This window comes from Chrysemys picta, chromosome 2 (assembly GCF_011386835.1).
Source record: "Chrysemys picta bellii isolate R12L10 chromosome 2, ASM1138683v2, whole genome shotgun sequence".
NCBI classification, from domain to species: Eukaryota; Metazoa; Chordata; order Testudines; family Emydidae; genus Chrysemys; species Chrysemys picta.
The window spans coordinates 20,501,798-20,524,168 of record NC_088792.1 but is presented as its reverse complement, the minus strand read 5'-3'; the positions used below and the strand labels follow the sequence as shown (position 1 = coordinate 20,524,168).

The following is a 22,371-nucleotide window of genomic DNA, read 5'->3' as shown; positions in this document are numbered from 1 at the left end:
CGCTCTGGCGATCGAGCCCTTCCTCTGCCTCCTCCGTCGGAGGTTGGCAGGGTTGGTGCTCCGGGAGCCGGAGCTGCGGCTGGTCCTGTCGGCGTACGCCGACGACGTGCTCCTCGTGGTCCAGGACCCAGCGGATCTGGTGCGGGTGGAGGCCTGCCAGGCCGTTTATTCGGCCGCCTCCTCCGCCCGGGTCAACTGGGTCAAGAGCTCTGGCCTGGTGGTCGGGGACGGTTGGCAGGCGGGCTCCCTCCCACCCGCGCTACAAGCCATTCGGTGGAGCGTGGGTCCGCTGCTCTATCTAGGCGTTTATCTTTCCGCCACGCATCCTTCTCCGTCGGAGAACTGGCTGGATTTGGAGGCCAGGGTGCGTGAGCGGTTGCGGAGATGGACGGGACTGCTCCGGTGTCTCTCCCTGCGGGGGAGGGCGCTGGTGCTGAACCAGCTCGTCCTGTCCATGCTCTGGCACCGGCTCAACACCCTGAGCCCGGCCCCGGAACTCCTGGCTAGGCTCCAGAGGATAGCCCTGGAGTTCTTCTGGCCTGGACTGCACTGGGTCTCTGCAGGGGTTCTGAGTCTTCCCCTGGAGGAGGGGGGACAGGGCCTGGTCTGCCTTCGTAGCCAGGTCCATGTCTTCCGCCTCCAGGCCCTGCAGAGGCTCCTTTACGGTGCGGGTAGTCCGGCATGGAGCACGTTAGCGCACGCCTTCCTCCGCCGCCTCCGAGGGCTCCGATACGACCGGCAGCTCTTTTTTCTTCACCCGAGAGGTCTTCCGCGAGACCTCTCGGAGCTGCCGGTCTTCTACCAGGACCTTCTCCGGACCTGGAAGCTTTTTTCGGCGACCAGGTCCACTGTGGCCACCGAGGGTGTGGATCTCCTCGCGGAGCCCCTGCTGCACAATCCCGATCTCCATGTGCAGGTGGCGGAGTCACCCTCGGTGAGCCGGAGGTTGGTCCTGGCGGAAACCACCAGGGTCGGAGACCTCCTGGACTACACCAGAGGGGACTGGGTGGATCCCCGCGCGCTTAGTCGGCGCATGGGGCTCTCCACCCTCGCGACCCCTCTGCGTGTACTCCAGGAGGTGGGCGCTGCATTGTCACCTCTTGCTCTCGGCTTCCTGTGGCGGGCCCTGCGGGAGGGCGCTCCCCGCCCACACCTCACCCCAGGCCCTCCGGACCTTTTTCTCGGGCCCTTGTTCCGTGAGCCCCCCCGGCTCCCCCGTTCCCATAATCCGAGCCGGCTGCATACTTTGCAGCCGGTCCGGTTTCGGACCGCGTCCAGAGACCACCTGTACACGCTCGTGCTCCACACGTTGCATCACCTCACCCTCGTGTCCCGCCCCGACACCAAGTGGAGGGACTATCTGCTACCTGTGGAGGGTGAGGAGCCCCGGTGGGCCAGCCTTTATTCCACCTTAGTTCCAAGGCCCGCCGGGGACATTGGTTGGCGGCTCCTTCATGGGGCCGTGAGCACGGGCGTGTACTTGGCGCGGTTCACCCCTATTCCCGAGGCCTGCCCATTCTGCGGCATCAGGGAGACCCTGGCGCACGCTTACCTTGAGTGCGCCAGGCTGCAGCCCCTTTTCCGGCTTCTCCAGAACCTCTTGTTGAGGTTCTGGCTGCACTTTTCCCCACACTTGTTTATTTATGCGCACCCTGTCCGTGGCCCCACTAAGTCGCGGGACCTCCTCGTCAACCTCTTCCTGGCACTGGCCAAACTTACCATTTATAATACCAGGGAGAGGATGTTGGACGAGGGGGTGCTCTGCGACTGTGGGGCCTACTTCCATACCTCTTTGGTCTCACGTCTCCGGGCGGAGTTCCACTGGGCAGCGTCCGCTGGCTCCCTTGCCACCTTCGAGGAGCAGTGGGCGCTGTCTGGGGTTCTCTGCTCGGTGTCCCCATCCGGTTCCCTGATTTTGAACCTTTGACCGTCACCTCGCTCCCTGTTTTTTTATTAGTTGTCCCAAGTAATCATTTGGTACTGGGTCCAGTGGTCCCTCCCGCTAGGCTGGGGGAGGGGCCTTTAGTAGTGTGCGGGTGAGCCCGCCCACTTCCCGGTTTGCCAATACGGCCTCACTACATGCCCAAATAGGCCAAAGGCTTTCCACCCCTTCCACAAGGGCAGGGCCCCCCCCCCTTCAGCAGAAAGCCCTGCTTGCTGAATCAGAAAGAAGGCCCTGAGTAAGTCTAACTGCAGCCTTTTTATGCCAAAAGTCCTTTCATCTGTCAGTCTCTGGAAAATCCAGTTTGAACCGGTATAAGCAAGGGTCTCTGAGGGGTGGGGGATACCTCTGTAGAGGTGTTTAAAACCTAAGTGATTCACCTTAATCATCCCCTGCTGTTTTGGTTCCTTGAGGAGCTGTGATAACCCTCCCCCATGGAGTTGAACAGTCATACACACAATCCCTGGCCCGCAGTGATACATAAACTTAATACAGTATGTTCCCCCAGGAATACTGTATGCAGTTACAATATCTGCCACAGCTATGTTTGTAAGATTTTTAAAGGTAGAATTCTTTTATATTGTCATATCATTGCATAGAATGGTGTTAGGCTCAAGCCTACTTCATTTATCTCTACCCCACAGAACAGTAACATACCCTAAAAGTCTCATTTTTCCACCCTGAGCTCCTCAGTGCTGGCAGTAGGAACAATGTGCATCACTCCTGGCCCAGTCCCCATTCAAAAGGCAGCAGAGGCTTGTTTCCATATAATTGCCCAGAGATTTTATACCCAGAGCATCTGCTCAGCCCACAGATTATAGGGAAAATTATCAGACTCTAGGTTATAATAATCTAACTTGTATTCAAAAATACAACTGAGTTAACTGCAGACTAGTTAATCTGCCCTTGATGTATGCCAAATATGGCATACACCTTCGCAAGAGATTCCATTATATGGCAAATTTGAGAGCATGCCTTATTGCACGGTAACCAAGTAGCCCCCTTACCATTGTAGGGGAGGAAAATTTAAATTGTACACTTGTTTTTTTCCTATAAAGTCTGAAGATTTTAGCTGAAGAATTAGAACATCTTGGAAGGAAATGAGACACACTATCCTCACATTGATTTATTCTCTCACTGGTATTCAAATCACACAGCAGCAACATATGCTGATCTGCCAAGGAGAGTTAAAAGATGTACCAAACTGTGTAAGACAGGAAAGGGTTTTTATCCCCCAACCCCCTAAAAAAATTCTTACCATCTTCAATCACAATGAGTTGTAAGCCATGGTTTGTTTTATTTTTAAAGGACAGCTGCCTCAAAATGTCACTTAATTTGAGTTTTAAAAGGATGTGTGTTATATGTAGTATTTTCTGCCAATCAGAATGAATAACGGAATGGCGATCAAGTTTGGCCTCATTCAATACATTTTTCTTAAAGAAAATCCACAAAGAATAAGTCACTTGGTCTTAAACCTTTAATAATAAAAAGGCAAAACAAAACACACTGCTGAAAACTTATCAGTAAGAATGAGAATTTAAGTGTTCAAATCCTGAATAGTGCAAATTTCTCTCCCACAACTTATCACTTTGGTTAATATACTTAGAAGTATTGGCAAAACTGAACTTTTGACTTACATTTTTGGCTGCATTATTTCTAACACATACAGATTTAGTTGGTCTTTTAAAAATACACCTTAAATACTGCTGTATGATCAAATATATTTACAGCTCATTATGCCCTTTAATCACATCTGGTTATTTAGGCATTGACATTGGTAACAACATTTATTTCAACTTAATAGGTTTCTCCAAATAGCAGAGTCAGCCATTTTATTGAATGAATTAGCTCAATTTTGATCTCAGGCCTTGCCACCTTGATCTTGCAAGCACTTATGCACATAAGTTTCTCAGAAGTCCTATTGAGCTTAATTTGACTATACATATCTGTAGTTATTCCCATCGTAAATGTTTGCAGTAGAAGGCCCTTATACCAGTGATATTCCATTGAAGCAAATGGAGTTACTGATTTATACTAAAGCAAGATCAGAATTGGGCTCAGTTTAAGATAGCCTTTGTGCTAGTCTTCAAGCTGAAGGCAATTTTACTTTTGTTTATTCCCTTCCCTTCAAATTCAGGATTTTCAAGTCTGCACCAAAGTGTTAATATTTCCCTCAAAAAGGAAATAAAATTACAAATACTGTTATTTAGTCTCAATGTCTCTTTTGCTGATGGCTAAGCCTCTAAACAGATGTCACGGGCTAAATCTGAAGCTACATAAGATTGGAAATGAACAAAAATTGCATAATACAAAAGGCAAATTCATAAAAGTGTACAAGTACATCATAACCACAAAACTGGAGTATTTCTAAAAGTTTGGGTTCAATGAAGGGACAACAATAAGCTAACTTTGCTAGTCAAATTATTGCTGAATTTTTCCTCCATGCAGCACTGAAATGAATTCAGAACCCTTCTCTTTAATATCTCATAAGAAACAATGAATATTGAAGAGAATACAAGGCTCAGATTTTACTGTACATTGCACTTTAATTTTAAGACCTAATACTTGCTATTTAAGTCTACTGTGGTCTAAGCTATTAAATGTATACATTGTGCTCACTAGAACTAAATATTTAGAAACACCAAATGTTCAATGTAGTGACATAAGCACTATTTTTTTTTACAAGGCAATCACAGATTGCAAGTTTTATAGGGTTGTGAAAAAATAAAGTGGTGATCTCTCCAAAAATTGAACTGAGAAGTAACCTAATAACTATGCTACATTTATTAAATAGTAAGTGACAATCCTAGTCTGCTCCTGCTTCCATTGAATTCAGTCAAAACTCTTACTGACTAAAGTGGAAGCAAGATTAGGCTCATAATCTGCTCTTTATAGGGCCTGATTCAACTCCCAAGGAAATAAATACAAGTATTTTCATTAACTATAATGGAAGATAGGGGTCAAATTCTGGGCACCTGCAATTCCCACTAGTAGCAGTGGGACTGCAGATACTCAGCATATCTGAGGTCCAGATTTAGTAAAATATTAAGGTATATACCCAACTTTAAGCAGGCATACTGACACACTTAAAGTACCTTATTGAATGGGGGTCAGATTTTGGCCAAGATACAGATAGGAGTATTAAACAGACAGATGAACTGTAATGAAACGATTAAAATTGGGGCTTTAGCTGTTTCATGCAGTTTGCTTTAAACAAGATTGTCTATAGTATTCTCCTATTGTTCTGAAGTGATTTATAGATTCTATACTAAGTTACTTCAAAAATGCAATGCAGCATTACAAATAAGGGCATGATTCCTTCATACAACTCAAAGCATTGCACTAATGCTTTTAATTTAATTTAGATCGCTTATTTTTAAACAACCCTTTTAAAAAAAAGATTTGGATAAATACTATTCCTATTAAACCATACTTCACCTTTTTTAAGCACCATCAATCTACTTCCTTTGGGCACTGATACAAGAGCTTGTAATTAAATTTTAGTTTCAAGGCTTTGAAATATGGCAGCTGCTTCAATAACTGAAATTGGAATCTAGTAATTGGAAAACTGCCACCTCGCCAGAACTGCTGTACGTAACTTGATGTTAAATTCTTCCAGAGAACAGCCAGGCGCAAATGCTTATGCAGTAAATCAAGGTAAGATTTCAAGATAAGCAGTTAATTTCACTTGGCTATTCTAAAATGGATTAATATTTTTCACAAGTCATTTGTGCAGTGAGCCCATAGAGATTTAGAAAAAATAATCCGCAGTCAAAAACAAGAACACATCTTCTTAATTTTGTTTTCATACTGGCACCATGTCTTTTGCTCCAAGGATCTAATCAGTATGTGGTTTCTCAGGAATACCCTGTGGTTAAAAAAAAAAAAAAGTGATTAATATAGTACACAATACTGCATTTTATTGTTGTGTGACTTACATTATCTAGTGAGGTACACACTACTGTACACTAAAGGTTTCCAGTATTTTTAGCAATTATTGAAATAACTTGAACAAATCTGGATCTTTATATTTGTCACAGGCCTGGGAGTTAGAAAACTTGGGTTCTAATCCGAGCTCTGCTACTGATATGCTGTGTGACCTTGGACAAGGCACTTCACCGCTGTCTTAATTTCTCCCATCTGAAAATGGGAAGGATATTTTCCCCTTTGTACAGCAAGTTTTTTATCCATAGACCTAAACTACAAGTGTTACATAGTAATGCTTACAGAAATGAGGTTTAATAAGTAGCATTTAGAATAAGCTCCCAAAACAATTGTTAAGAATAGATTGTTAATACTTCAGAACTTTGACCAGAGAATAGTCCATCTTACTGAACTCTCATCAATTTTAATACAGCATTATACCTAGTTATACAGACCCCAATTTGGGAGAAGTACATCCATCTTTAATTCAGGAAAACTCTTTTGCTTTAACTTTAAGCATGTATCTGCACTTAATTCCCACTGACTTCAACAGTGTTTTCCTGAATTGAGGCCACGTATTCCAATCTACAGAAGTACTGACAATGGAACTATCCATATAATGAATTGGGTAGAACTGATTTGCTATTAAAGACTAACAGAATGCATCAAATCTGCTTTAGCTCCCAGTTAAGTGTGTTCATTTTTATGAATCTCATTATTCTGACAATAACTGTCTGTCAATTGCTCATTGTCAAAACAGATCTATTGATTTCTGTTTTAACATTGTAGTGTTCTGACACTCGCTCCCATTGTTTTCTTTAAGTCTGCCTACTGTTTTCCAACTTTGGCTTAAAACATAACTTTGTGTCAAGGAAGAACACAGCTCATGGCATAGTCAGGTGGTACCTTGCAGTAAATAGCAGGGAAACATTATTTAGCATTCTCTAAGAAGTTTATCCTTAGAATCTATGCTCTGGGGTAGCATCCAAATGTTAACTATATTGAAATGGGTTATGAAACAGTTGTACATGACCAAGCTTTCTAGGGGAATATTTGTACTAGGAAACAATGTAGTTTTCAGTGCAAGTCTTTGTATAAAGATGGAGAAATCCTTGGATGTTTTGACATGGCTTGCACTTCACAACTGGTTTGTCTTCAAAAGATTAGATAGTCAGTTTTAAACATAAACGCCCAATCTGCTGATGCAGTTAAACTGAAAATTGATTCCATACACTCCAGGGCCCTACTGTTGTACTGCTTGCCCACCCAGAACAGTGCAGTCCACGGGAGTTTTGGAACGGCAAGGAACAGAGCTTATGACACAAATCTCCAAAAGATATGACCAAAGGGTTATGAATGTGGTCCCCTACTATTTTAGTAAGAGTCCTCGAGGCCATTGTTCTCACAGAATGCGAAGTATTCCCAGACAGTAATCCAGGAAGATTAAAACCTAGGCAGTTTGAAATAGAGAGACAAAGATGCACATAGAATGTCACTGTTCCTTTCACAGGTCATATCCCTGTGAAAGGAACCAAGGGTGGGTTTGCAATTGTTTATAACCTAGGCAGTCTTCCTCTTTAGGGCCAAATTAAATGTATATATTAACAGTGTCAAGAGCAGAAGGATTATGCTTCAGTTAGAGTACTTTAAGGGGCTTCTATTAGCAGAGACTAAGAGTGATCTCAAAGCACTACTGGTTTCATCTATAATAGTCAGAAGTGTTGTACAGCACATTATAAAATTACACACAAAACTATTAATGTTAATATTGTAAAGTTAAGCACTCAAATCAGGAAGTGCCAAAACTAAGGTTCCCCCTGTGTGTATTCATTATAATAGTCTTTACATGATCACATTTTTTCCATCATATCTCTGCTTCATTCAGTGCAAAAGACAGACAGTGCTCACTTAGCAGGTAGTGATTCAATATTTCTTTTTATTTTCATCACTCAATGTGTGACCCCAGGCCTTAATTACTGCACATGATCCAAGCCCTTTAAGGAATACAGAATTCTTCATTTCCACACAGGCTTTTTTTTAGTGTTCAGCTGAGTGCATCACAAACATTAATACATTTATCTTTACAGCATCCCCATGAGGTGAGGATGGTATCCCCAGTGTATAGATGGGAAACTGAGGCACAGAGATTAAGGACCAAATTGACAAAAATATCAACTAATTTAGGTGTCTGACATGACAATTTCCCAGAGTATTTAGCATTTTATAACACCTGATATGTTCAAAACAGAGTTCCAGGTGTCTTGAATTTCAGTCGTGAGCACTCAGCACTTCTGCAAGACAGGTCCCTGGGCACCCAGGAGGGGGAGAAAAAGGAGTAGCTACCTCTGAGAAGTTTGGTTTAAGTGACTTGTTTAGTATTACAAACTCTGTGGCAGATGCTGAAATAGAATCAGGAGTACATCCTCCTCATGCAGTTCCATATTTCACACACCTTCCAATTTCCTGCAACAAGTGAGATAAGGGCCCTACAAAGTTATTTTTATGGGGAAGTATAAGAAGGTCTCCTACACAAAGTTACACTAGCACCAAGAAACTTCTATTGGGGGATAAAATCCCTGCTGTGCCAGGTGCTGTACAAATAAAGATACAATCCCTACCCTAGGAGAGCTCACAACCTTGGTTAGTGATAAGATACAGCAAAAGTAGATTCATGAATGGGTGGAGGTGGACAGAGGATGACTAATGCACGTTTTAACAGCCTAGCTATGTGCATGAACCCACACTTTTGGGGGGGAAAGGGACTAAATTCAGCCCTGACTAAAGTAGGTGAAATTCCCATTGCAGTTGCTTATGCCAGGCATGAATTTGTTCTAGAACGTTGTTTGTTTTAAGTGAGGGATGTTAAGTGGAATGGGTTCCACCAGCTAGACTCTAGCCCTGCCCAACTACCTGCCACATTAAGATGCAAGGGTAGGTTCCTTGTAAAGCTGGTAACAGCTCAGTACAAATGCTTCTCAAGGTAAGACTCAGGTAGGTATTCACAGGCATAACCAGTTTTAGGTTTTTACACAATTGTAGGGTTTTAACAACTACTGTTAAGTCAGAAGTAGCTGATGCATAACCACTAGTGCTCAAAATAGAGAGCAAGTACCATTTTTTTCCCCAATAAGCAAACAGGGATAGGTGTCTATGGCCAAAGCCCTATTAAGAGGGAACTACATTATGAAACTTCAGTCATCTGGTCACGTTACTGTTGCAAGGTAATCACAGAATAGAGGTACAGCTTGTATGCCGAACAAAAAGAAAGCCAGACTTGCATACCATATCCAACAGAGGACTTTCAAAGGGAGAAGTCCACTTAATTACAGAAAGAAAGTGAAGTTTCACAATAGAAACAACACTATGTTGCATAATGAACATATCCTAGTCAACTTTTAGTGTGATAAGCCACAGCAGTCAAGTTATGGCTATGCTCTGCAGTAGGTTATTACTTTTTAATAAGGGCTTATTGAGAAAATCTGTGTTTGACTGAAATCATGCACATTGTTAGTAGGCAGTAATCATGCTGAGTTCTTCTGACTCTGATGGTTCCATTACCTCAACCCAATATAAAGGAGGTCAGACAGGATCTCTAGAGTTAAAGTAGGGTGTGAAGTTAGTAGTCCAGCAGGAGAACCTTAGGAGAAGCCAAGCCAGAGAGGATGTTTATGATGAACTTTGATCTTAGTGTTAATTTGTGCTAATATAACCAAACCGCAGGAAGAGGACTTGTTGGGCCTCTACCTGGTCACAAGCTGTCAGACTGGGACTGATACCTACCACAGCTTTATTTTAAAAGTGAATAATTCACCAAGAACAGTTCTACAGTAATGTTTATTTTCACAACAGATAGAGAATGAACCAGAGAGGGAAACTTATCATGGACCGCCATAGGGCCTAGAGTTCACACCCAGGCTTCAGTAGTAGGTTTAAAAAAAAAAAAAAAATCAAATGTTGTAGATTATGATTAAGACAGACCATTTTTTGTTGTGTAGCATTCTAGGTTTTTTTTTCCCGTTTTATTGAGACATTCTAGAGGTACCAAGCAAATATAGTACATAAAAATACACTTATTTCTTAGTTCCTTTGCTGTCTAATACAAAAATAGAGCCTTTGCCCTCCAACTTTGGTTAGGTGACTAGCTCCAGGCATGGCAGGACTGGTGGCAGCTTCTCTTTGGAAGCCATATTATTGGCTAGTTAAGGGAAATCAGGTATGATTGTAGCCTCAGTTTAACGTGCACTACACATGTTCAAAATACATGTGTAATCTCCTAGAGTCCAGTAATCAGAAAGCTAGAGCTACCTCACAGTATGTTCTTCACCTAATAAAATATACACAGGGAGGTGGGGGGGAAGGAAGGGAAGACACTCTTCTACACGTAGAGAGTAATCAGGAAGTGTAGAAAGGTACAATTCTGACCTCTAGATTGGTGAAGGCTTACATGCATTGGGCTTGATTGTCTACCATTGTAGTGCATCTTGTCTAGTCATTTATATGCAAGCAAAGTGGGTATCAAATGCTACCTTTCTGATTTGGCAGAATTTTACACACACTCTGCTTAGCCTTGATAAGTGACTAGACAAAGGTGCAATGCAGCAGAGAATCAAGCCCTCATTTTCGATTCTCCTTTGGTACAGAACATGAACAGAGATTTTTTTAAACTCCCTTACACCTGTGACTACTCCAGTTATTTCAAAATAAGACCAAGCTTTTACAGAAGATGTTTAAGAAAGCTATTTGCATGCAGTACAGCAATTTGGTTAGCAGAGAAGAGGCCTTAGTGTCAATGTGTGTAGCAGTAGATAGTCACATGGGTTGTCCACCTCCGCAGCAGGTCAAATTGCAGCTTGTATCCAAAGCCACATTTATGAAGGTCATTATATTTCTTCAGACAAGTGAGAGACAGCAAACAAAGCAACTTTTCTTTTTTGTTAGATGCTTTTTGGCATTGCTTAAAACAAGTATTTGTAGGATTTCAAGAGTTTTCAACTGGCTCACTGCCTGGATATAGCCTAGAAAACACGGTTACAAAGTGATACCACTTTGTTCAGATTTAGTTCAAACTACAATATTGTACTGTCTCCCATCCTTGTTTACTACAAGTCTGTTAAGTGTCCAGTGATCCACACAGGATCAGCAGAAGATTGAGATCATCCAAGAAGCATAAGGGAAGAGCTAGTGGAACAAGTTACTTGATTTCATTTTCAGTTTATCCACTTGCATTCTCTTCTGACAACTTTTAGTGATAATGAATTACTCAAAATTGTAATAAGAGCTGGCTGGAAATCCCTTCCCATAAAAAGGATCACATTTTAATCAAAAAATATGAAAATGCAGTATTTTCAAAGGAAGGAATTTCCAGAAAAATTCTACTTTAGGAAAACTACAATGGAGTTTTCGGCTGGCTGCCTGCATAGAAGGCTATTGTTCAATTTCACTTTCACCCTGCATGAAGAGAGTGAAATTGACAAACTTCCCAGGTGGACAGCTGTCATTTTAATTTTTCCCAACGGAAAATAGATTTTTTTTTTTGGAAAAAAGTTTTCATGCAGAAAATTTCCATTTTGCAAAAAAACAGTATTTTCCAGAGTCATTCCAGTGGAAAGTTACCAACTCTAGTAATGACAGATAAGGGATCCTTATTTGTTACAGTAACTCCTCACCAACACATCTGTCAAGTTTTGTCCTTTCTTTCTAGAACTTTTATTCTGGAACTCTTCCTGACAACCCCACCTGATTCTGTAATTAGTCAGCATTGCCAATTAAGTAGTATAGTGTGAAGGGAGACTCTCCTAAACCTATATGCAGTTTGATCTGACCCCACCCCAGGTCTGGCAAAGGCAACTCACTTCCTTTATCACTGTTAAATAAAGATGCTGCACAATGCAATATGAAATAAACACTAGCAATATCTGTATAGCCTTTATTATCGAGGTACCAGTTGCAACTCCCTAGTTAAAGATCCATTTTGCACTTAAAGCAGGGAGATAGTGGAGAGATTTTCTGTTTGGGCTTTAGAGTGATAAGAAACCTAAAGAACCAATATCACATGCACCCCTTTAGAAACACTCATTTCTTCTTAGCCATCTGAGTTGTGTTCAGCATCATCTTATCCTAGCTAAAAAATATGCAGAAACAGATTACATTGGTACAGGTTTTTAAAATTGTATTAATGGTCTTGCACATTAAAAAGTGCATTCATGCAAACTTCGATACTCACTGAAAAGTTTGAGCATGAATATAGCCATGGGACACAGAACCAGGTGTCATAAGCAAGTAGCCTCAAAGTTTGCCCCAAAATTCCAAAGGGAAGTGACCTCAACTATGCTTCCCCCACACCCCCCCCTTTTCTGAAAGACTCCCTCATTAGTTCAGTAACAGACCCTATGGCCCTTTGTACACTAAAGAAATTAATGTTTGACATTGGAGAGAAGAGGTCAAACGACCTCCCTAACCTGACTTTTCTGCAAACCAGTGTTGAAAACTAATGTCCCAAAGGCACTGATGGGGTCGGTCAAGTTCAACACCGCAGTAGCAAAGCATACAACAAGGTATGTTGAACTATGACCCTATTCACACCAGTAGGACAATAGTTTTCCAACACTGATTTGAGAAGAGCTGGGGTAGAAGGGATGAGATAACAGGCCTGTTGTGTTCCACAAGCTACATACACTAGACCTTCACCTACTTTTAGGGCACACATGCCATTCAACAGCATCCCCTATTCCTTTAGGAAAATCTTGAACATTAAGCCTGACATGTCAAGTACTTGAAAGCCCCTGTGCCCTTCTTTTGGGAAAGGTTATACACCTCAATCACATCAGTATTGCAGGATAGCAGAGATAGTCAATTGGAGGAGGCTTTCCAGGATCAGAGAATTGTGGCTAAGGAGACAGAAGCCAATCAATGCAGTATTAATTATGACTATCCATCAATGTCAGAACACATTTGACAAGCAGATTTTAAGCTGATGTGCAAGCCATAGACAAGAGAAAATCTCTTAACTGTTAAATATTGCTATAAAAAAAGCAAGTTTCTACTATATCTATTTAAGAACCAAGTATATGAGGCTATTATCCAGCAAACACAATCCCTGATGTGTGAAATTACAGTTATGCAGGAGTAGGCCCTGAACTACATGTTTGTGAGGAGAAAGACACCATGTGTTTTCATACTAGGATGAAGGAAGATAAAGCTATACAGGGCAACATTCTTCTGAAAATCTGAATTTTAAAAGAGCAGGTTTTCCTCCCCAGTGTCTTTCTACCTTCCAACCTCCACACAACTTCTAGTCTCCAATTGTTAAGACAGTCAGTGGAGGGGGCATCAGAAGCTCTCCTATGGTCCTGCACTTCATATACTAAGATTCTGATTAGGCCTACAACACCCAGTATGATTCATATTGCCAGTGGAAGAGCGCCAATGAGGAGAAAGAGCCTCGTGCTAATGAATACTATAGAATTCCATCCCAGTGACAACATGCCAGATTTCTATGCTCAAGTTTCAGTCCTTGGGAGAAGGTTTTATAAGGCTTACTAGTCAGTTCATGAATCATGACCTCACAGGCACAGTCTCCATGGTCGAACATCTGTAAAGGATGCTTCCCTATTAAATACACAAATACTAATTATACAACAGTTACCATAGCCAGTTGTCTTCCTATGTTTCCTACTGTCACGCCTCCTGAGAAAAATATACATGGTAGCCAAGAACGGATGTAAAGAAAATCTGGCGACGTATACCTAAAGTAAACAAAAATTAGTGAATTAGAAAAAAAGACACTGCATTTCCATTACGTAGAAGAATTATAGTCCAATAGTCTTCTATATAAGACTAATAGTAATGCAAGGAATTCCCCCCACCCACATAAAAAAAGTAGTAATAAGAGGAAATAATCCTCATCTTTCTTAAAAAAGCCCTATGTTGGGTTAAGGCCAGCTTCCAGCCTAAAAAGGTTAGCAATTCCCTCCTTCTGGAGCCAGTCAATGGCACTTCAGGGTCCTGGGGTGGGGTGGGGGGGGAGGGGTAGAGAAGAGGGGGGAGAAAAAGAACTTGTCACTTCACCAAGGGTCTGATCTTATTTTTACCACAATTTTCTCCATGAGCTCACAATCAAGACTGATGCTTTATGGCAGCATACTGCACTGTCACTGTCTTATGTCCTAACTTGGTTGGCCGTGCCTTTGTTTTAGGAGTAGTGCATTACACTGGTTTATATTCTTTAGGTTTCAAAGTACAATAACTTCAAATTAAGCAAAATATTGGAATTTCCATATTTTACAAAAAAGTGAATTCTCTAGCAGTCAGGTGAGTTCAAGTGTTAAGTTTTAAATATGTATACTTACTGATAAACACCATTATATACAAGAAACTGAGTGATTAGAGTGGCTAGAAAGGCTATTGTAATTCCAAGACCAAGACCACTTCTTGAACGATCAAATGTCCACCAAAGGCCCAATGACAAGGCTGCTAGAGTCAAGGAGAGCTGAATGTTATTTGCAAAATCCAGTTTCTAATCAGAAAGTTAAGGACAATTCCTTAAAGATTTTAGCCACAGAAAAAGGTTTCAGACAAAACTAATACCTCACGTAGACAGTTTAAGAACGATCACTAATTCTGGATGCCCAGAGAGAAGCTTTGGAGCAGGTTTTCAGAGAGTCTATTGACTTTTAGTTGGAGTTGTGACCAGTTGTGACCATGAAGATCAGGCCAAGGCTGCTCATAACCAAGTACCCAAAGATTAAGGAATCCCAATTTAGTGGCCACTTTTTAAAGTTTTGGCCTATAAAACCAAGACTCCCCTCCCTTTCTGTTGATTTAAGTTTTCTGCTGGAATAATAACTATTCTAAGAATTTCAGTACAATAAGCATCCTTCCGTGATAGTGACTACCAGTAACTTCGGAGACTGCTGTTTACATGGGTGAGAAACCTATCTTTGACCATTTTAGTAGCAAAAAGGTCATATTTTTAAGTTTAACTGTTGCCTCAGTTCAGTTGGTATGAACTCTAAAAACAATTCTGACATGAGCATATGATCCATTTTACAAATACATATTGTAGTAATAATTATCTATTCTTCAACTGTTGTGTAAGCTATGACCACGTCTCTCCTATTAGCATTAAGTCTTACCTGTTTAAGACTCTTAAGACAAACCTGCTACTGTGGTTCATTATAATCAACATTTAAAGAAAACACAAAAAGGTAAACTAGTTCAAGGATACAGCACTTGCATGGTTAATACCAACAAAAACTGCTATACATCGCATTACACTGGCCCATTCTCTCTTGAATTTGTGTGGTTCTCCAAGATGGCTGTCAATACAGGGATACAGCAGGCCAACAACAGCTGTAAGAATGAAATGAGACAGCTTGTACATAGAATTTATACAATTAATATTTCAATATTAGTCTGGCAAATAAGTACATGGCAAAGCCTCCTAAGCAGTCAAAGACTCATCACTTTTTATGTAGGGCCATACCAAACTCTTGGCTGTGAAAAATGTGTCATGGACCATGAAAGCTGATCTCCCCTATGAAATCAATAGGGTAAAAGTACACAGCACTTCTCAAACTGGGGGGCCTGACCCGAAATGGGGTCACAAGGCTATTGTACGGGGAGGAGTGTCACAGTATTGCTACCCTTACCTCTGTGCTGCCTTCAAAGCTGGGCAACAGAGTGGCAGTTGCTGGCCAGGCACCCACTGAAGGCTGCACTGCTGCAGCAGCAGTAAGGGTGGGATGGTATGGTGTATTGCCACCCTTCCTTCTGGGCTGCCTTCAGAGCTGGCCACCTGCTCTCTGGCTGCCCAGCTCTGAAGGCAGCACAGAAGTAAGGCTGACATGGTAGTAAAGACAAGTCCATAGAGTCAGGGGACTTCCTTTTCCCAAGAGTAACAGTTCATACTCACTTTGCATCTATTTGGCTGGATACCTGTTACAGAACATCAAAGTCAACACATGACATTACGGAAAATTTAAAGCAAAGTGAAGGGTGGAATATTTCTTTACTTTCAAGAATCCAGTATAGCCAAGACACCCTCCAGTGACAACTGAATAGGCATGACTGAGTTACAGGCATCTTACATTTGGGCCTGATCCAAAGTCCACTGAAGTCAATAGACTTTGATCAGGATCATAAATACCTGCCTGAACTTAAACCATGGGCAGAGGAACTCCCCCCTCATATAGCTATTAAAAAAACTTCAGGATTGTCACTCTGAAGCCTTGAATGTCTGAGTCAGTGTGAAGTGATGGAAACAGCTGCAAAGGGGGGGGTGGAGGGGGAAGAGAGTGAGTGAGTGAGTGTGTGTGTGTGTAATTTCACCAGGATCAGTCATCACTGGGATTCATGTTCCATTACTATCCACGTTTTAGGTTCTCAGCCATTTTGACTTTACCCAATTACACCCATGCAACAGCAGGGGCTTTCAGCTACTATATCTATCCAGTAGTACTAGACCACTGTGACAGAGGTAACAGCCAATTGCCACCCTTCTTGTACACCTAATTTGCATACAATAATTTCATTTGTTATGAGTCAGTGATATGAGGGAACCTGCACAAGATGGATTACTTGGTCCAACTGCCACAAATCTTCAAAAGTTGATTTGCCACCTATACAACTCAAATTCCAATGCAACCCACACCCCCAAACAAGTCAATACAAGATTCCAAGATTGTCACTCTGTCACCAGCTTTCAAATACTAGTTGGATTATAATGGCCCATTTCTGCTCCCATTCAAATCAAGGAAATTGTAGGAGCATACAACTTATTTAGTTTTAAGAGAGTTGGACAAATTTATGAGTGCACTTGTATGACCAGGTTGCTTGTGATGGGAGGGGAGCAATGCTCCACAGCACTGGGGCTCACTTCTAGTTTGTCTTCTCTTCCTAAAGCTCATGCTTCAGCATTCCAGCCTGCAACCCCAAATGTATTCTGGAAGGGTTTTGTTTATTTTTAAAATCGCCTTTCTCTGAAGCATCAGGGATGGCCACAGCTGGAGATGGGACATTGGATGGTATAGGCCAGGGCTCTGAGGTGGCACAGGGCAGTTTCTCCTCTCAGGTGCCTGGATGGTTAGTTCTTGCTCACATGCTCAGGGTCTAACTGATTGCCGGGAGGGGAGGGGGGGCAGGGGAGGGGGTCGTCAGGAAGGACTTTCCCCCCAGGTCACACAGGCAAAATGCCTCCTCCAGGTCACTTCCATTCTTTGGAGTGTCTGGATGCAGGTCACTTCCCAGGATTATCTGGCGCTCTCTCTCTCTCATTTAATCATGCCTGCCATCATGGGGGGCCTCGACCACTGGTGCACCTGGATCCCACCCATTCTCTGTCCATAGCACATAATAGTCTAGTTTCCTGGGGGTTGTAATACTTTGTTGGGTTTGGCATGTGGGTGGCCTGTGATCTACAAGAGGTCAAACTAGATTATCTAGTGGTCCCTTCTGGCCTTTAACTCTGACTCTAACCCTAACTCTTACTATAGACTTCAACAGTAGCAGGATAAAGCCTTAAATGAGCCAAATTCTGTTGTCAGTTGCACCAATTAAAGTTATATTCCATTGTGTAACTACAGGAAGAATTTCACTCAAGATTAAGTAGCATTTGTTTTTAAAAGCAACTTCTTAGAAGGGGTAAAAGTCACTTCTATTTCCAGAGCTTACTGGGACTACGAAAGGGCTGTTTGATCTCTTCACACATGTTCTTGCCATGCACTTAAGCTTCAAAGTTGTAGCTGGCTAGAAGAGATGCTTAGAAGCTTGGGATTTCAGACTTGTCTAGAATGTCATGCCAACTACACCATTATCATGGCAACAATTAATTTTCAATTTGAAAAACAGATTTGTCTACATTCAAAAGACACTGTACCAAACAGGAGATACTTTTGTGCTACTCACTCTGGGGCAGAATACTCTCCTTTCGAAATAATTTACTGTGGGGGCCCAAACAAACAATGTTAATGGCTACAGCTTTAAATAAGTCAGACTTGAACAAACATCTACATAAAGTAACTCAGTATCAACTAAATGTCAGATAAAATTAGCTAGCTTATTAAATTTGTGCTTTTTTGTTTGAAAACACAATACAAACTCTTTAATATTTTCAAACATCTTTGATTAGGTGTTTGTTACTGTACAGCAGTAGAGGAACTTGCCTAAAGTCAATATGTGGTAAAACTGGATTCACATAATCCTCTGATCAGAGAGCACAAAACTCAATTGAAAGCTTTCAAATCTAGTCCTGCTGAAGAAAACTTCTGGTCTATCAGTGATGATGCACTCAGCTATACACACTTACTCATCAAGACAAATGCTCTGTTTAAAAACAACACACCCTTGCATTTTCAGAGGGTTCTTACAAGAATAAAAGATTGTTGAGAACATTACTTTCCAACTCTGGCCAGGTATAAAGTTGTATGTAATCTGCTATAATTGTTATCCTTATATTAGATGGATTTAAAGGGGTATTGGATTGAAAGGTATGTTTTTAAGAAGGAAATTTTGTCATCAATGTTGCAAATAATGCTTTGCTTGGACTATTAAAAACACAATTCTAAAGAGCAGAGTTCCTTTTCACTAGTTATGGTGTTTTCAGCTTCCACAAGCCAGAGTCTACAGATTTTCACTCTTACTTTAATGCACTAGCACAGTGCTAGAATGTTTGGATTGCAGATGCTACATAGGAAGGTTTAAGATTTTTTTTCTTCCCTATTTGTGTTTTAAAAAAAGTCATGGGAACATTTCTCTTGGTTTTATTTGTTTTTAATTTAACCTGCCATCTCCCTCCTCATCCTTTCTCCAATGCCATCTGTATACACTAGATGTACAGTAAAAGCAGGACTTAAATTATTAGTACCAATACTGAGTTCAGCTGCCCATTTTTGTTCAAACAGCGAAAAGGCCTCTTATTTTCATTGTGTGTTTTGTTACAGATTGTGCTGTAACTTGCAAGAACTCAGTTTCTGGTGGTTACTGAGATTGTGGCTGCTGGCAATTGCACTGCTCTTGGCAGAGAAAAGGGCAGGCAGCCAGAAGGCTTCCCTCATTCCCCACTGACATGTGACTTCCTTGTTTTCGATTCTCTGTCTGTGGCATGTTCACTCAGGCAGCCAATAGTAACTGAACCTCGCGACTCACCAGTTTCGGAGGGAACCAATCATACAGCAAGCAGCGATGATGAGAGCCATACCTGCTGCTGCATTAGGTCCAAGCACTAGTCACAGTCCTGCCAGACAACAGGACACCCAGGATGTACCCCAATACTCTGCAACAAGTGGAGAGCACTTCTCTTGGCTCCCAGGAGAAAAACCCTATATTCCACAGCCTGCAGAAATCACCTCAGCCCTAAAGAGCTGTGTGTAGAGAGAGATATCCAATTATTCCCTCAGAATATATCACTGCTGAAATATTGGCCAGCTGAATAGAGTATTCATACCTCAAGTACATGTCAAGGCAGTCTGGAAGAGAAGCACGTCACCTTTGTAAAGAGTGTGCTTAAGCTCAGGAAGCACTTTGTGCCAGATATGAAATTAGTTTTCTCCTGGATGTGGGGAAAAGCTGGACCACGTCTATTCTTCCCCAAGCCCAGATGTCATGCCAGCTACATACACATTAAGTGTGGCCACTGCCAAACCCCCAAACACGCAGGCCAGACACTCCCCACCCCCAGTGCTTTCCTTCTCACATTGCAGCAGACCAAGTCACCTCCAAGCCAACTATAGGGACTCACCTGCAGCTGTCCCACAGCAAGGGGGCACCCACCAGGCAGAGGAGAAGATAGTGGCAATGACTTCCTCAGGGAACAGGGTCACATTCCTCTGGATCTGCAGTAAGTTCAACACCAGTGCCATGAAAGCACCCACAGCAAAAAGCACCAGGCTGCGTTGCACCAAGTGTTGGTTCAAATTCAGGCTGCTGGTGCTGCTGCTACTGCTTCTGAGACTGGAAGTGCTAGGGGTCCGTGTTCCATGACCCACCAAAGTCAGGGGGGAGCTTGAGACAGAAGAGCTCAGCATCTCGCCCACCTTGGCAGCCAGTCCAACAGCAGTTTTCCCCAGTTGGTTTTTATGCCTTCCCCTAGCAGCACAGGAACAACTCCAGGTGCAATTCTCTAATCTGGGCATTGGCTTCACCATCAGGGTCCTAACACACACACACACAGAGAGAGAGAAGAGTGCCTATTAGTGCCCAAAAGCATGGGCAATCACTTAGGCTTAAATACTCAGGCACACAGAAGCACTATTACTTCACACGCCTATAGTGCCTACCATTTGAGGAGTTCAAATTAATTTACATCCCCAACACCCACAGCCTCATTGTACACCTGGAGAATAAGACACTGAAGTCAAGTGACTTGCCAAAGTTCAGAGGAAGATTGTGGCAGGGCCAAGAGCAGGCCAGAGGGTGCAGCCAGTTCTCTGCATCGGAAGCCATCACTCAGACACCGGGAAGGGGATGCTGGGGAGGACCCTCAGGGCACCGCAACAATCAGTCAGGTCAAGGCCGCTACACCCGGCTGGGCAGGGGAACAGGCAGCGTTGGGGCCGCCTTGCCTAGACCCCGGCACCCGACTCGCAGCCCGAGGAGTCCCTGGATGACAAGCTACCTCTAGGCCCCTCCCCAGCCCAGTGGGGTGGCAGGGGCCAAGCGCTCAGGCCGGAGAGGACTGACCCGCCTCCAGGTGTCCCCGGGAGCGGGGGCCGCAGGCAGGCAGCGCAGCCCTGCAGGGGACCCGGCCCCCTCCCCAGCCCGCGGCTAGCAGCGCCTGCCCGCGAAGGGCAAGAGTCGCACGAAAGTGCCCGCCACTGGGGGGCTGCGGCGCTACCCCGCCAGGCCCCTCTCCCGCACCCGGACAAGGGGCCGCGCTGGGCGGCGGGGACAGGACCGGGACCCCCCATTTCCCAGCTCCAAGGCACCAGTGCTGGGGGAGGGGCGCTGAGCACCACGGCTGCCGGGTCACCTACCTGCCGCGGCTGGGCTCCCACCTGCGGGGGCGCTGCTCGGCTCCCTCGCGGTCCCGTCCCGTCCGGCCGCCGCAGCGGGCTGGGGAAAGGTTTATAAGCAGCGAGCCTCGATGTCACGTTACCCGCTCCCGACCTACCCCGGAGGCAGAGGGAGAGCCGGCCCCCGCCCCTCCCCTCGGAACGGTGGGGGGAGGGAGCCGCCGCGCGGCGCCGGGAACAACATTCAGTCTGGTGAGGCTCGGCAGCCAATGGGAGCCGGGCGACCGATATGACGTGCGGGACACACCACCCGCCTTCCTTCTCGGTTGACAGCCGCGAAGCGTCAGGGCTGCTGGCTGGCGCGCGCCTGAGCTGGGCGAGGGGAGGGGGTCACGGGTCCCTTCCGAACGGAACGAACGTTCCGGTCCAATCCCAACGGAAAACGCAGCCGGTTTAAACTGGCTGAGGCCAGGTGGGTGGGGCGGGGCAGGGAATGTGCCAGGATGGTCAAGTGTAGGGTGAGCTGAGCCTAGCAGGGGACAAGGGGGCTGCCAGGTCCTGCTGCCCTTTGAGCACAAACCTCCTCCGGATTGCACCATCATCGCAACAGGGAACAACCCTCAGCAGCTTCTAATATTGTCCCAACTCCAGCCCCCATGCGCCTGGGCAACTGGCCAGGCAGGGGCATGATGCATTCTGCCCTCATGCACAACAGATCTGCCCCAGCTCCCCAGGCGCTATGGTCTGTGTTACGCAGGAAGTTGGAGTCGATAGATACTCACAATGGACTCTTCTGGTCTTAAAATCCCAGTGCATGAACATTGCAGGATCCTGGGTCCAGCTGGAGCGTGACAATTTTTGGCCTTGAGCTTCCACACTGGATTATCTAAAAAAGAATGAAGTGTAGCTACTCTCGCTTCAGTGAAGAAATCTGGATCCTGATGTGTCCAGTCCAATAGCACTTAAAAACACGTACCTGACTCCTGCCCATTTTTAACCCTAATCCCCCAAATTCTACTGACAAATCTGTGTGCAGTGCATAGATATTTTCAAAAAGGTCTAAGGGATGTAGACATCTTCCATTAAAATGGGTTTTACATTAAGGAATATATGTCAAAATTCACTAGGCAGTTTCACTAAAGCCACATCTATAATGTGATCGTCCACATCTGCTAGGCCAGTTCCATGGCAAAATTTCAATGTAAAGCTGTGCAATTTGCTTGTATCTGAACACATCAAGATCTGGGTTACCTGGATACCGAGTCATCTGATGTAAAAGAATGGCTACAACCTATTTATCGAGAAGGCAAAATTATGGGAATCTAAGTTTAAAAAATGGGCAGATGCAGGTCCATATTGGATTTTTCAAGTGCAGACTGTGTGTTTGAGGGGACCAGACTTTTTTAGTGGATTAGGAACAATTACATTTGGTCTCTGTTTATGTGCTGTCTATTTTTATGGTAAAATTTGGGGCACGTGAGGGCCAAAAATGATGGCATCCAACAGGATCCAGTTACTGGATACATTTCTCTGTGTTGCTATAAACAGAGACGTTTC

The 22,371-nt window shown here is 43.7% G+C and overlaps 1 protein-coding gene across 2 annotated transcripts; it reads right to left on the bottom strand.

The window, feature by feature from the left end:
* Window positions 1–3,405: 3,405 nt before the first annotated feature.
* Window positions 3,406–21,009, bottom strand: INSIG1 (insulin induced gene 1). Of its 2 annotated transcripts, none has more exons than XM_005297197.5 (6): window positions 20,836–21,009; window positions 19,602–20,014; window positions 15,093–15,217; window positions 14,215–14,381; window positions 13,512–13,611; window positions 3,406–5,810 (listed from the first exon to the last, which is right to left on the bottom strand). In XM_005297197.5, the coding sequence occupies exons 2-6, from the start codon at window positions 20,005–20,007 to the stop codon at window positions 5,781–5,783; spliced, it is 828 nt and encodes a 275-aa protein (XP_005297254.2). In that variant the 5' UTR covers window positions 20,008–20,014; window positions 20,836–21,009; the 3' UTR covers window positions 3,406–5,780. The 2 variants fall into 2 exon arrangements, with proteins under 2 accessions (XP_005297254.2, XP_023956640.2); XM_024100872.3 differs by having other exon boundaries at window positions 20,857–20,992.
* Window positions 21,010–22,371: the final 1,362 nt, after the last annotated feature.